We start from the raw sequence: 12,842 nt of genomic DNA, 5'->3' as shown, positions 1-12,842 counted from the left end.
GGCCGCTGAGCCTGCGCGTCCGGAGCCTGTGCTCCGCAACGGGAGAGGCCACAGCAGTGAGAGGCCCGCATACCGCAGGAAAAAAAAAAAAAAAAGAAAAGAAGCCCGTCAGTATTAGGAAGGTGACGTGAAGTGCCTTTGACGCTTCTGACACTTGGCGATGCTCCGCTCGTCCACCCTGACCAGGGGCCTTTCCTGCCCGAGTGGGGGGCTGGCTTCAGTGGCCCCTCCCACTACTGACACCTCCCTGTGCTGCCTGGTAGGAAAGCCCGCGCAGCCAAGGGGGCTCCGGGGCAGGGCTGGTGAGCCTGTGTCCCAGCACCTGGTGGGCGGCAGGGGTCTGGGCTTGGCCTGCCCTGAGCGTCTGGCCTCATCCCTGGAGAGGGCGGGGTCCCTCCTCACCTCTCCACCTTGCACCTGCCAGGCACGTCCCACCTGCCGGGCACCTCACCTGCCGGGCACCTCGACACATGACCCTTCCCTCGTCCCTGGGACCCTCCCATCCCTGACCCTTCCATCCCCCAGGGAAGCAGACAGAGGCCTATGCGCACCTGACAAGTGGAGCACAGGTGACCCACCCGAAAGGGGAAATGACGGGTGAGTTTTCACAGGAAGCAGACACGTCCACAATCAGGGCTCGCTGCCCCCGATCCGCCAGCGTTCTCACGTTTCCTTCAGAAAATGCCCAAAGTTGCTTCCTATCACCTCAACCTCTTATTTTTTTAACAGCTTTATTGAGATGTAATTCATATAGCATAAAATTCACGCCCTTTAAATTGTATAACACAGTGGTTTTTAGTATGTTTACAGAGTTATGCAACCATCACCATAAGCTGCTTTTAGAACGCTTCCACGCTCTCATAAAGAAGCGTCGCACCCCCAGCCCCTGGTGACCACCAAGCTGCTTTCTGTCTATGGGTCTGCCTGTTCTGGACGTTTCACGTGAATGCAATCACGCACCATGTGTTTATTAGTCTTTTGTGCCTGGTCTTTTTCACTCAGCACCACGTTTTTGGGGTTTACCCACGTGTGGCCTGTGTCGGTGCTTCTTCCCTCTTTGTGGCTGAGCAACGTCCCGTCGTATGGACGTGCCACGCTGTTTATCACGCACCATGTGCGTGCCCCCGGCCCACCCATCCGGAGCAGCGCTGCTGTGAGTGCTTGTGGCCAGGCCCTCGCCCTGAGTTCTCCCGGACAGATGCCCCCGAGCTGCCAGGCAACGTGGTCGCTCCACGGTTAACCTTCGGAGGAACCGCTGGACCACGTTCCGAAGTGGCTCGTCTCCTCTGACAGAAGGAGGCTTCACTTCGAATGTAAGCATTAGAAACAAGCCACTCAGAGCTGCTGCCCCTCCATCCCCATAACCAGCAGGGCCCCGCTAGCCTCGCCGCTGCTTCCCGCCGGAAGGGGGCCCCGAGTGACCGTCCAGACCGTGGAGGGATGCAGACCTCTGGGCGGGAGCCCTTCCGGCGAGGCTGCTGCAACAGGCGGGCAGGGCACGAGTGCCAAGGGGCTCAGAACCCGTGCTTTGGGGGCCCCGTGCCTCCGTTGGGGCCTCTCTGCTGCGGGTCTGCTTAAGAGGGTTAAGTGCCCTTAAGAGACCCCAGAGAACCGTGCGGGCCAAGTAGAATAACCCCCCGGGAAAGAGACGCTTCACGCGCACAGCGCGCTGCAGCCGCGCCCAAGCCCGCAGGCCCCACCGCCCGCCGCAGCCCGGCCTCACCTTGCTGAGGTGCAGCTGCGGCTGCTGCAAGTGCTGCTTGTGCTTCTCCAGGAACTGCTGATGCTGCTGCTGGACCACCAGGTGCTGCAGCGCCTGCGCGCTCTGGGGCAGCGGCGCCGACTGCGTGCGGCCCAGCGGGCGGTGCTGCCGCAGCTTGTGCACCGACGGGGACACGCGCTCTGCCCCCACCAGGGGCTGCGCGTGCAGGGGCAGCGCTCCCAGGCCTGCAAGATAGCGGTCTGAAGAGAACACGGGGGGGGGGGGGAGAGGCAGCAGAGGGGAGGGGAGAGGGCCGTTGAGTGACTGTCGGAGGCCGGCCGGTCCGGCACCGCCTCCCTGCAGCCCACCGGGCCTGCTCTAAGCTTGGGCTTCAGGGCAGAGGCCTTCCATCATCTGGTCCCCGGACACCCAGGGCCAGGGTTCTGGTGGCTCCAGAGGGTCCTGGAGGAGCAGGCCCCTCCCCCACAGCCCGCAGAGCCAGGGTCTGAGGATCGGTGGCCCCGAGGGATCAAACCGTCTTAAAGGCCTCTTAAAGCATAGATTTTGTACACACAGAGGGCATTAACACTTTAAAAACTCCTGATGCACACTGCCAGAACCTCTTTCTATGAATTTCTGGAAAGCTTTTGCTACCAGCTGATAGGAAAAGGGCAGCTTGGCCGTACCCGTGCCTGGACTAAGTTTTTCAGTTAAGAACCTATATTGACGGGACAGGGTCTTGTTTGAATCTGTGTTTGAATCTTGTTTTAAAATGCAACCTCTTCACGCAAAACCCAGAGAGGTAAACGTTTTTACTCCTGTATTGCTTTGTATTCCAACCATCAGTATTTTTTTTTTAATGAGTGTTGATTGATTTTTATTTATTTATTTTTGGCTGCGTTGGGTCTTTGTTGCTGTGCGCGGGCCTTCTCTAGTTGCGGCGAGCGGGGGCTACTCTTTGTTGCGGTGCACGGGCTTCTCATTGCGGTGGCTTCTCTTGTTGCAGAGCATGGGTTCTAGGGCACGTGGGCTTCAGTAGTTGTGGCGCATGCGCTCAGTAGTTGTGGCGCATGGGCTTAGTTGCTCTGCGGCATGTGGGATCTTCCCGGACCAGGGCTCGAACCCGTGTCCCCTGCATTGGCAGGCAGATTCTTAACCACTGCGCCACCAGGGAAGTCCCAGTATTTTTTTCTTTTACAAATAGTTGGTTTAGATAGTTTACCATTTTTCCCCAGTTCCATGGGCAAAAGGGTATAACAAACCCATCCCAGGCCACCTGAGTGTCTGTTCCCTGACACCTGAACAACATCTAAACATCACTCAGGCAGACTATGACCCCAGATCAGGGTGTCTGACCAGGAGAAACAGCAGGTAAACTGAAATGCCAGCTCTCGGCTGCCCAGAGAGGCTGGCTTCTGCGACGGGGCACCTGCCCGAGGTGGCCCTGCTGACAGGTGGGTGGCTCCTGCCCTCCCCCAGGGTCTCCAAAGCCAGTGGGGCTGTGTCGCTATGTTTAGTCGAGACTGAGACCCCCGGTGGGTATGGACTCTCAGTCTTTTCCTGGTCCCTTCATGGGGGCTATTTTTGAATTAAAAATACTACTTTGTGCCAACAGGAAAAAACCCCTCAACCCTAGCAAAACTGTCCCTTGTTACCTTTTCAAAAAGTTAATCAACCACAGTTCCCTAAGCCACCATCTCTTTTTATCCAAACCAGTAGTTTTCTGGAAAGGTAAGTTATCTTAAACTTTACTGTCTGCTTGGCTACTAAATTAAAGTGAATAACTCAAAATGCATTCGAGATAGAATAGAATCGTTCTCTCCCCAGCTTTCTAGAAAAGTTTTTAAAAAAAGAACGGCATCATCGTAAAGAAGGTCTTTCAGAATTCGTCAATTGTTGATGTAGGTATTGTGGGGGATTAAACCATTTCACGGAGATAAGGACACGCCACACAACGCTGCATTTATGGGATTAAAAGGCTACTTAGTTACTGAAAAGGTCCCTTCTTGGAAAACATCCCTTGTTGTTTTTAAAGCTCCTGTGGGCCCCCAAGGACGAGGGTGTAACAGGTGATGGGACAGCAGAGCCCTGCGCTGGGGTGATCTGGGCCGACCCCACATCATATCCCGCAGAGAAGCTTCTCTCGCTTCTAGAGGAGGGAATACTAATTCCATGGAGATCTGACGTCCGGTTGGACACAGGCTCAGGAACAAGGAGCTCAAGTGGGCCAGCGAGGCTGGGACTCCGGTTCCTGCTGCCGTTGCGGGTTCTCCAGGGCTCCCCTCTCTCTGATCTGGGCCTCCAGCAGCTTGACGACGGCGCAGACGCCTGCCTTCACCGGGCGACGCCTCCCAGAGGACACAGGCCGCGGTTCCCGCGGGGCCGTGGGCGTGCGCTGACGGTGGAGAGGCCTTACACACCCCGACGCCGGCGATGCTTGGGTTGGACACGGAGCTGCCCGGGGCGCAGGCCTTTCGGGCTGGAGCCCAGTTTTGTTCTGCCTCCGTTCCTCACCTCTCACCCCCATCCCACTCACCCCAAATTTGACTCCAGTGCCCCTGGAGGGTAAAACTGTGGGGCTACCACGCTCGGGGACAAATGCAGTGATCAGCATCACTGAAAACTGGACACCCTGACCTTCCAGTAGCAAAGCCATCAGCTGGCAGCTAGCTTCCGGTTCAGAACCTAAAGATGACCCCTTAGATCATTAACGAGAGTTTTTGATGATAACTCAAAAGCAGTTGGTTTTCAGTATATGTTGTAAAAGTTTCAAGCATGAGGGCACAGTAAATTAGGATCAAATTCTGTCCTGGATGACCAGCTGCCTGCAGAGGCCGGCTGGGTTGGGCGGGGGGAGGGCCCAGGCTGCCCCGCCCACGGGGACCTGCTTCTGAGTATTTGTGAAATGATGCGGTTCTAGCTCTGACACTGTCTGTCTGTCCATAGTGACCACCAGCAAGCAGGCAGGTCTGTGGGCTGACCACTGGGGAACCTCAGGGAACCTGCCGGAGGCAAACCTGCAATGACCCTTCCTGACTCTGCTCAGACGCCCCTCCTGGCACATGGCTCCATGGCAGAAATGTCTACCGTGTACCTTCCAGCACCAAACACCGCGGGGGGTGGCAAGGTCGTAGGAAAGAAAGCCCAGCGTCTGTTCTCCGGGGGTAAGGAAGCATGCCCAGAAACTGCCTGCAGAGTGCCCGGGAGGAGGGCTGGGGGGCACCGGAGTGGGGCCTGATGCAGAGGAAGGGCTCTGAGAAGAGGGCGGTGGGTGCGGAAGGTGCCGTGCGGGCCCTGCCAGTGCTGGGCGAGCGGCATCCCGCGTGCTGCGCGGGAGGAGAGAGGGAGGCCTACGCAGGCTGCTTCCACGCTGAGAGCTGGGGCTACGCGCCATGCCGGAGCTGTCCGACAGAGCTTCCTGGGCTGACGGAGTGTTCCACGTTCCTACTGCCCCACAGCCAGCGGCCAAGTGAGCATCTGATGAGTCGCGTGTGGGACTCCCCGTCAAATCTCTCCCTCTGCTGTTAGCCTTCATTCAATGTGGGTGGCCACACTGGCCCAGCTCTGGACCCTGGCAGGGCTTCCCGGGCCTTCCTACGAGTGTAGGGTGACTCCAAAGATCCCAGGATCAGGGAGGGGGCGGGGAAGGGCCCACGAGACCCCCCAGGAAGGACAGACAGGCCAGCAGGGAAGTGAGGGAGAGAGCGAGGTTGAAGGTTAAAAACGATGGAAGACCAGGAGTCACCACCACAACCAGAGCACCTAACAGCTGAGGAGGGAGTGAGGTCAGGGCCGCCCCGCTGATCCTCAGGGCTCAGGAGGCCCCTGCAAAAGCCAGGGAGGAAGCTGAACACCCCGCTGGGTGGTGCCTGGACCCGGGGTGATGACCCTGCGGCAGGGCCCCCTCATTTCATGGAGAGCCCCACACACACCGTCACTCGGAAAGTAACACTCTTACACTGTTGTTGCTAGGCAAATTTCAGAGCAAATCTATTTTTTTCTAAATATAACCACCCCTTAGATGGGGCACATTAACAAAAATGTTACTGCTAATAGAAACCCGCTGCCCACCAGAGCCAGCCCTGGGCTTCCATCACGTGTCCGACGACCCAAAGGGCAGACCCATGAGGGGCCGCCAGCCCGCTCTCGGGAAATTAACCAGGAAGTGTGTCTGATGCTCCTGCTTCCACGTACCTGGCTCTGGGAGTGGACTCGGTCCATCCAGCCACAGTCTGGCATGCGAGGGGCAAGTCCAGAAGTTCTGGGGGGGACAAGCCACCCCACCGTCCCTCCCGGGGAGCCCATGACGGCCTGACGCGGCCTGCAGCATGCTCACCTGTGACAAGGGGCGTCTGCGCGGGCGGCTGCTCCAGGAGGACCACGTGCTGCAGAAGGGAGCTGGGAGTCGCCCCCGAGTCGCGCTCCAGGGGTGCGGTGCCCAGGTAGGGGGTGAGGTGGGTGCCGGGGAAGAGGGAGATGCGTTGCTGGAGGGCCGGGAGGGCCAGTCTCTCGGCCTCCTGCTGGCTGGCCGCCCCCTGGAGAGGCACAACCAGGCTCCCAGGGTCAAGGGCCTGGGACGGCCGCCCCACGCCACTGCCACCCAGACCCGTGGGCACCCACTTACCGCGGAGGGGCCGGTGGCGGGAAGTCCCAGCGTGATGTTGGGCAGGGATGGTGACGTGTACAGGGGCAGCGGGCCCACCGAGCCTTCTCGCGTCACGAGTCTGTGTGCCAGGCTGGTCTGGGGACAGAGCACACAGGGCCATCACACAGGCTCTGCACTGCCAAGCCTGGGTGACACTTGCCAAGGCAAACGACCACAGAAAACACTTTGCGGCAGACCATGCCCAGTTCTGAGATCCCCGGTACAGAAATCTATTAACGAGGACAGCACGGGGGCGAACACGGCATTCAAAGCAGGCCACAAGCACTGCAGCCTGATTCACAATTCTTCACTCTCTTGTTCTTATTCAATTCACTCATCGTTGTAAACTATCAGAATAAAATCTAGGCCAATATATTTCAAAATATATTCTTAGAGTCGAGAATGTCTTTCCAAACATATCATGAGAGGTAGAAACCAAAGAAAGTATTGATTAAAAAAGAAATCCCGGGCTTCCCTGGTGGCGCAGTGGTTGAGAGTCCGCCTGCCGGTGCAGGGGACGCGGGTTTGTGCCCCGGTCCGGGAAGATCCCACATGCCGCGGAGCGGCTGGGCCCATGAGCCATGGCCACTGAGCCTGCATGTCCGGAGCCTATGCTCCGCAACGGGAGAGGCCACAGCAGTGAGAGGCCCGCGTACCGCAAAAAAAAAAAAAAAAAAAAAGAAATCCCCTCACATAAAAGGCAAATGATGGTCACAACGAGGTTGGCAACGTATAGTAGAGACAAAGACCAATATATAAAGAACATGCAAATCAAACAACAAGTAGTGAGAAATGACAAAGAAGAACCCGTATGGAGAAAAAAACTCATAGAAAAAAAATACCCAACATCGTCAGTAATCTAAAAACATACCTAAAAATCTAAAAACATTTAAAAACCTATCCAGTTGGCAAAGATTTTCTAAAATGACTACAGCACCTTGACCCAGAGAAACAGAAACACACTGCTGGCTGGATCATAAATCGGCGTGCTCCTTCTGCAGGACAATTTGGCAATCCATGTCAAAAGCCTTAAAACCGGATCTAACCTTAAATCCTAAAATCCCACTCCACCCTCAGAACGCACCTTAGGAGATAAAGCTGGACGCACACAGACTTGGCCACAGGAGCGCTCTCTGCAGCAGCGTCCACGCTGTGCTACAGCGTGTCAGAGGATAAATCCATGCGGGCATGTTTACACATGGGGACGTTCAGGTTGGAAAAATCTTGTTGATGACTTGGGAACTTATTTATCACGTGTGGTTGAGTACCAGTCCCCGAGGACTTGAATTGCTGTCGTATTTCACATCTTTTTGCTTCTAGAATGAAGGTTCTTTGCTAAAAGGACACTGTCCTATTCACACGGTATCCTCCCTCACTAGACGCCCAGTGACGTGTGCGGGGCCAAGGGCACAGGAAGAAGAGGACGAGAAGGTGGTTGCCGTGACGCTAGCTGGTGGTGTCATGGAAAATAACACTAGCGATGGACATCTAAGCAGTTCTCTCCTAGCTCTTCTCACAATGGACTATATAATTAAGGATGAGAAACATTTTGGGTGCTTTAAAATTTCATTTTTGCAAGGTTAAAAAAAAACATAAGCTGAAAGTTGTCACAAGTTATTGTAAACAATGGCAGGCTACCTGTAGCCCCGGCTGGAAAGTCCATCAGAGGACTGGGCGATTACCACCCCAGGGCATGCACGCAGGTATTCGGTGCTTTGCAGAATTTCCTAGGTGGCTTAATGGTGTCATACTTGGTGTTACTTGGAAACACACACGCATGTGATAAACTCCGTCCTCATGCTCTAAGGGCAGAGCAGGAAGGACCGGCGTTCCTCACCTGGGAGGGAAGTTAGTGCATCTTCCCCAGAGAGGTGGCTGCGGCCACCTTTAGTTCATTCACATATTCAACTGTACAGTAATGATACAAAAAAAATCAGCAAGCTATGATTTAGAGAGAGTGATTGAGATTGCCAAGGAAAGCAGGATTTTGTTCCCGGATTTGTCCAGGAACAAAATAAGCAAACATTTAATGTTTGAAAGTTGTCATTTCCTCTTTATAACCAAGGCTTTTTTTTTTTTTTTTTTTACCTGATTTATTTTTAGAACTAAAGCAGCCTTCTGGGAATTGCCTGGTATGTTGATTTGTCCGCATTTCCGGTGCCGGCCATCTCCATCTGCCCTAGGACGTGCTTCTCAGCTGCCCAGCTGCCCAGGAAGGCCGGGGCCAGGGCAGCATGCCCTCTGCACGCCCCCGAATCACACTTGGCTTTCGGCATCGGCTGAATGTCTTCCCCTGGGGAGAGGCTGTCCACGGGTCAGGGGAGCCCTGCTTCCTCCATGTAAGCGGGGCGGGGGAGGGGTGGAGGAGGCTGAGAGTCCCTCAGTCAAGCAGGGAAAGGGGGCGCCGGGCCAGTGGGCCTCGCTCCCGCATGAGCACCCCACCTCACCTCTGGACTGGAGAAGGAGAGCAGACAGAATGGAGCTCTCAGCGAGAATGTCCAGTTCTAACTATACTTGAAATCCACAAAGGACATCCAATTGTCATCAAATTTTCAAAGACTACCCCCATGATTACAATGAGTATCTAATGTAAAACATGAAAACTGCGCTCTTCACGTTTCTTGTGAATCCTCTGACATCTATTCATCTGCAGTAGCTTAATTTACATTAACATGTGATTTGTAAAAATTAACACATAATTTAAACTGGCATCCGCCCAAATAAGGCATCTCTACAATATGAACCATTAGGTACATAACTGCCCGTTTTAGATAAAATCAGGATCTACGACAGCGACTGACAAGCCACACCCAGCATTCACATCTCACTCCAGGGAGCGATTTCTAGGCCAAGTTCTAAGGCTAATCACAGGTAGACCTCAGCTGTGAACTCAGTCTCACAGAGAAGCGTTGTTAAAACTTTTAATAATGGAAACAAGTATTTAAACCGGTAGGCTGAAACGCACAGGTAATAAAAAAAGTAGCACATAAAGGAAAAGAATAAAAGAAAATGGGGATTCGGCAGGCTAGAGGCAGTAGCACAGAATCATTTCCAGCAGTCACCTTAGTTTCTAAAAATCTGCTTATACCTTAAGTGTCTAGCAACTGGAAACGAAAATGGAGTGGACACGTGTGCCTGTGTCCTCCAACTAAGACTTGTCAACCCTCTGGAAGGGCAGGACTCACTTCTAAATATTTAAGGAAGAAAGTAAATACCAGTATTTGATAAATTATAGCCTCCTGCACGTTGGAAGGAACGTAAAAAACCTCATGAGAACCTTGCAGTCAATAGGACCGTCTGAGCAGAGAGGACACGGCACCGCTGGCTCAGTCCAGGGAAACGAGGCGTGCAGCCGGCTCCCCGGCGGTCGCCCCCGCCCTCGGGCCCCTGATACCGGTCAGCACCTGCCCGTCCCAGTGGGCACGGGAGAGACGACTGGAAGCCGGCCCTCGGGGGGGAGGGCGCCTGGCACAGGGCTGGCACGAGGCAGGAGCGCCAGAGACACTTGTGGGATGAGCCGGGGGAGAGAAAGCGAATAAGGAGGGAAATGAATGCATGCGGAGCAAAGGTTCCGGAACCTCCGGCCCGGAACATGGCCCTGACCGAGGTCTGGTCCAGGGCACGACCTGCAGCCAGCCTTGGGGCCCCTCCACCTGGCCGGAGCAGCCCCCCAGAGAGGGCTCTCCCGGAACCCTCTCTGCACCCACGTCCCTCTCAACCTGTAGCACCCTGGGCTCTGACCGGCGGAGGTGAGGGTCGCTGACCCCTGCGGTCAGAGGCTCCTGGCTCCTGAGATGCTTCTGAAACGCTGCCCTGACAGTCAAGATTGAAGGGCAGCTGGAAACTGCTCTTTGGAGCCAAAAAACCAGACGTGGACAGGCGCGCTGGGCACTGACCTCGGTCGGGACGCTGGGGACGGCGGGCGCGATCCCATTCTCCGCGCTGGCGTTCCCAGAGCTGTTGTTGGGTGAGCTGGGTGCGGAGCCCGGGGCGCTGCTGCAGGCCGAGTCTGGGGGCAGGAGAGACACCTGTGAGCCTGACTCAGGTCAGGCAAGGACACCACTTCCGAGGCCCTGAGCTGCACTTCTGCTTTGAGCTGGCTGACGGCAGCAGTCCCAGCAAGGAAGAACAGGACCACGGCCCCCCAACAAGGGCCATGGAGCCAATTCCTTGCTCTGTTTTGCCAGCGACCCTTGTGAGCTTCGCAAGCCTGTGGCTCGTGGAGGCCCCACCGGCACCTTCTCAGCTGTGCACACTCTCAACTTTATTCCCCTTTTGAAAAGTCTCAAGATGATCGTAAACCCCAGAAAAGGAGACCCTGAACACTTACTGATATTCTAACAACAAAAGGCAAGAAAACACAGAGGCCAAATGACTGTGAACGGGGGAAGGTCAGATTCACTGTACTTGCTTACAGAGCCCCCTCGGTCAACATTTGCTTTGAGCTAATCTTTGCATTTTTCAAACATCCAAGGGAGAGCACAGCTGGTGGCTTCTGTCATTGATTAGGGTTATCTGAAAACCCACCCCAAGACACTCTCCAGGTAGCTGTGACGGGGGGGTGGCCCCAGCCCACGCATCGGGGCTGGGACCGAGGCGGCCGAGTGTCCCAGCCGGGTCTGCCCCTCAGTTCCAAAGGAGCCACCGTTGCTGTGTGTGCAAACACGTGACGTAACAGGAGGGTCTTGTCTGGCTGAACGCTGTTTATCAATGGCAGCCTCTGGTTAAAACCTTCCAGAGGGAGCCGGCCTGAGCCATTTGCCTTTGCCTCCTGAGTACTCACTGACCACGGGCACTGCTGACTTAAGACTCTGCCCTGATCCGGGCTCCCAGGCTCGAGGAGGGGAGGCCTGGGCCACCTGCCTAAGCTGGCATGCCAAGGGCGCTCAGCAGGCCACCCTCCAGCGCACGAGGCCACGGGGCTGCCCGCGGGGCCTGGCCGACTCTGAGACCTGATTCCAGCCGAACTCGGGGTAACAGTGAGAAGGCTGAGGTGCTGGTGTGGGTGGCAGTGCCCATACCCCAGCGCCCAACCCCATAGGCCCGGCTCACTCGGGGAAGGAGACCTGACCCCAGGGGCACACGCACAACCCCCTCAACCCAGGGGACCGTGAGCGCTCTCATCCTCTCCACCGAGCAGCGGTCCCCCTGGGGACACCCTGGCAGCAAGCGACTCTGTCCACTCGAGGGCCCGCCCCGCCCTCCGGGGCACTGATGGTGAACTCGGGCCCCGGCTCCCCTCCCTCCTCCCACCAGATCCAGAGCCTGGTCTCTGCCCAGTGAAGTCCCATTCACACGTGCCCCCGACTGGGCTGGCAGGTGTCACACTTCACGCGTGAAGACAGGGCTTGTTTCCCCAACCCCCACGGCAGCATCCCCCTGCCTCAGACGCCCACATGGTGAGGCCCCCCCACCTTCCTGTAAGCGGGCCTGTGTCAGCAGCGTCGGCAGGTACGCTCTCCTAGGTGTGTGTGCGAAAGCACAACAACTTCCGGGGGCAATAAAAATATATATATACTATCTCTCCAACTTTTCACCCGTTTTCAACTCGAGAACATTGATTATTTTTTCATTCCACTTCAAGGAATCTGGTCTAAGAAAATAAATATAAATGCGTAACCGTCACGATATTATTTGCATCAGCACGATGGAATACCATTAAAGGCGCCAGAAAGTGTTGTGACTACCGTCAAGGGAGGAAAGGATACAAGTGGACACAGGGCGTGTGACAAATGCACAGAAGAAGGACTGGAAGGAAACATGCTCAGATGTTAACGGCAATTTTCTCTGGACAGTGTTGGAGGGCAGCTGATTCCCTCCTTTGCTTTCCCTGATGGGCACGGCTTTGACGAGGGACTGGGAACAGGCAGAGTGACGCTGCCACGTCCCGGGACCTGTCTCACCATCATCCCAGTGCCACCTCTGGCCCCCGTCTCACCGCCGTCCCCCTGTACCAGCCGGCGGAGCTGCTTCGGCGACGCTGTGCACCTCTCCTGCTCAGGAACCTTCACCACCTCCCCGGTACCCCGGGGGAGGTGCCCCCGCTCTCTCTGGGAGCCTCCCTGCCTGGAACTCCTTATTTTCCAGTCTTGTGGAAAGCCAGCTCTGCTCAGAGGATCCTGCCTCTCCAGCCGCTGGGAGGTGTGCTGGCCGGGAAATCCATCCCTCATCTCCGTGCTGCCTGCATTCACCCGTCGAGCTTCCCCGGGCCCGGCGTGGCCTCCACCGCTGCCCTGCCCCGCTGCCTTCGTGGTGCCCTCTTTGGGTAACACAGCCCAGGGCCAAGCTGGGGCCACGTGTGGTGCGTTAGCTGCCCCACGCGTGACGTCTGGGCTCTGGAGTTAGACTGGAAGCTCCCTGGAGGTGAGAACGCAGCTCACCATTTTGGTGCCCAGCCCGGTCCTGACTGACACAGTCACAGGCTGACAGCACGGACGCCAGAGCCGGCGCTCAGAAAGAAGCCGCCGGGGACTGCGTCCCACCAGAGGCGGGACT

At 56.2% G+C, this 12,842-nt stretch overlaps 1 protein-coding gene across 5 annotated transcripts in view; it reads right to left on the bottom strand.

Annotated features, from left to right (window-relative positions):
• The window catches only part of HDAC4 (histone deacetylase 4), a 244,201-nt gene that overhangs the window by 60,386 nt on the left and 170,973 nt on the right, over positions 1–12,842 (bottom strand). For all 5 annotated transcript variants that reach the window (XM_060151668.1, XM_060151671.1, XM_060151670.1 and 2 more), the window contains 4 exons: positions 10,244–10,356; positions 6,327–6,443; positions 6,039–6,237; positions 1,724–1,962 (listed from right to left, as the gene is read on the bottom strand). In XM_060151668.1, the coding sequence (XP_060007651.1) occupies positions 1,724–1,962; positions 6,039–6,237; positions 6,327–6,443; positions 10,244–10,356 (668 nt within the window). The remainder of the gene's footprint in view (positions 1–1,723; positions 1,963–6,038; positions 6,238–6,326; positions 6,444–10,243; positions 10,357–12,842) is intronic.

The sequence above is a fragment of the Lagenorhynchus albirostris genome, chromosome 6 (assembly GCF_949774975.1).
Source record: "Lagenorhynchus albirostris chromosome 6, mLagAlb1.1, whole genome shotgun sequence".
In the NCBI taxonomy this organism is placed as follows: Eukaryota; Metazoa; Chordata; class Mammalia; order Artiodactyla; family Delphinidae; genus Lagenorhynchus; species Lagenorhynchus albirostris.
Note: the sequence above shows the minus strand (reverse complement) of the source record. Positions and strands in the feature narration are given on the sequence as shown.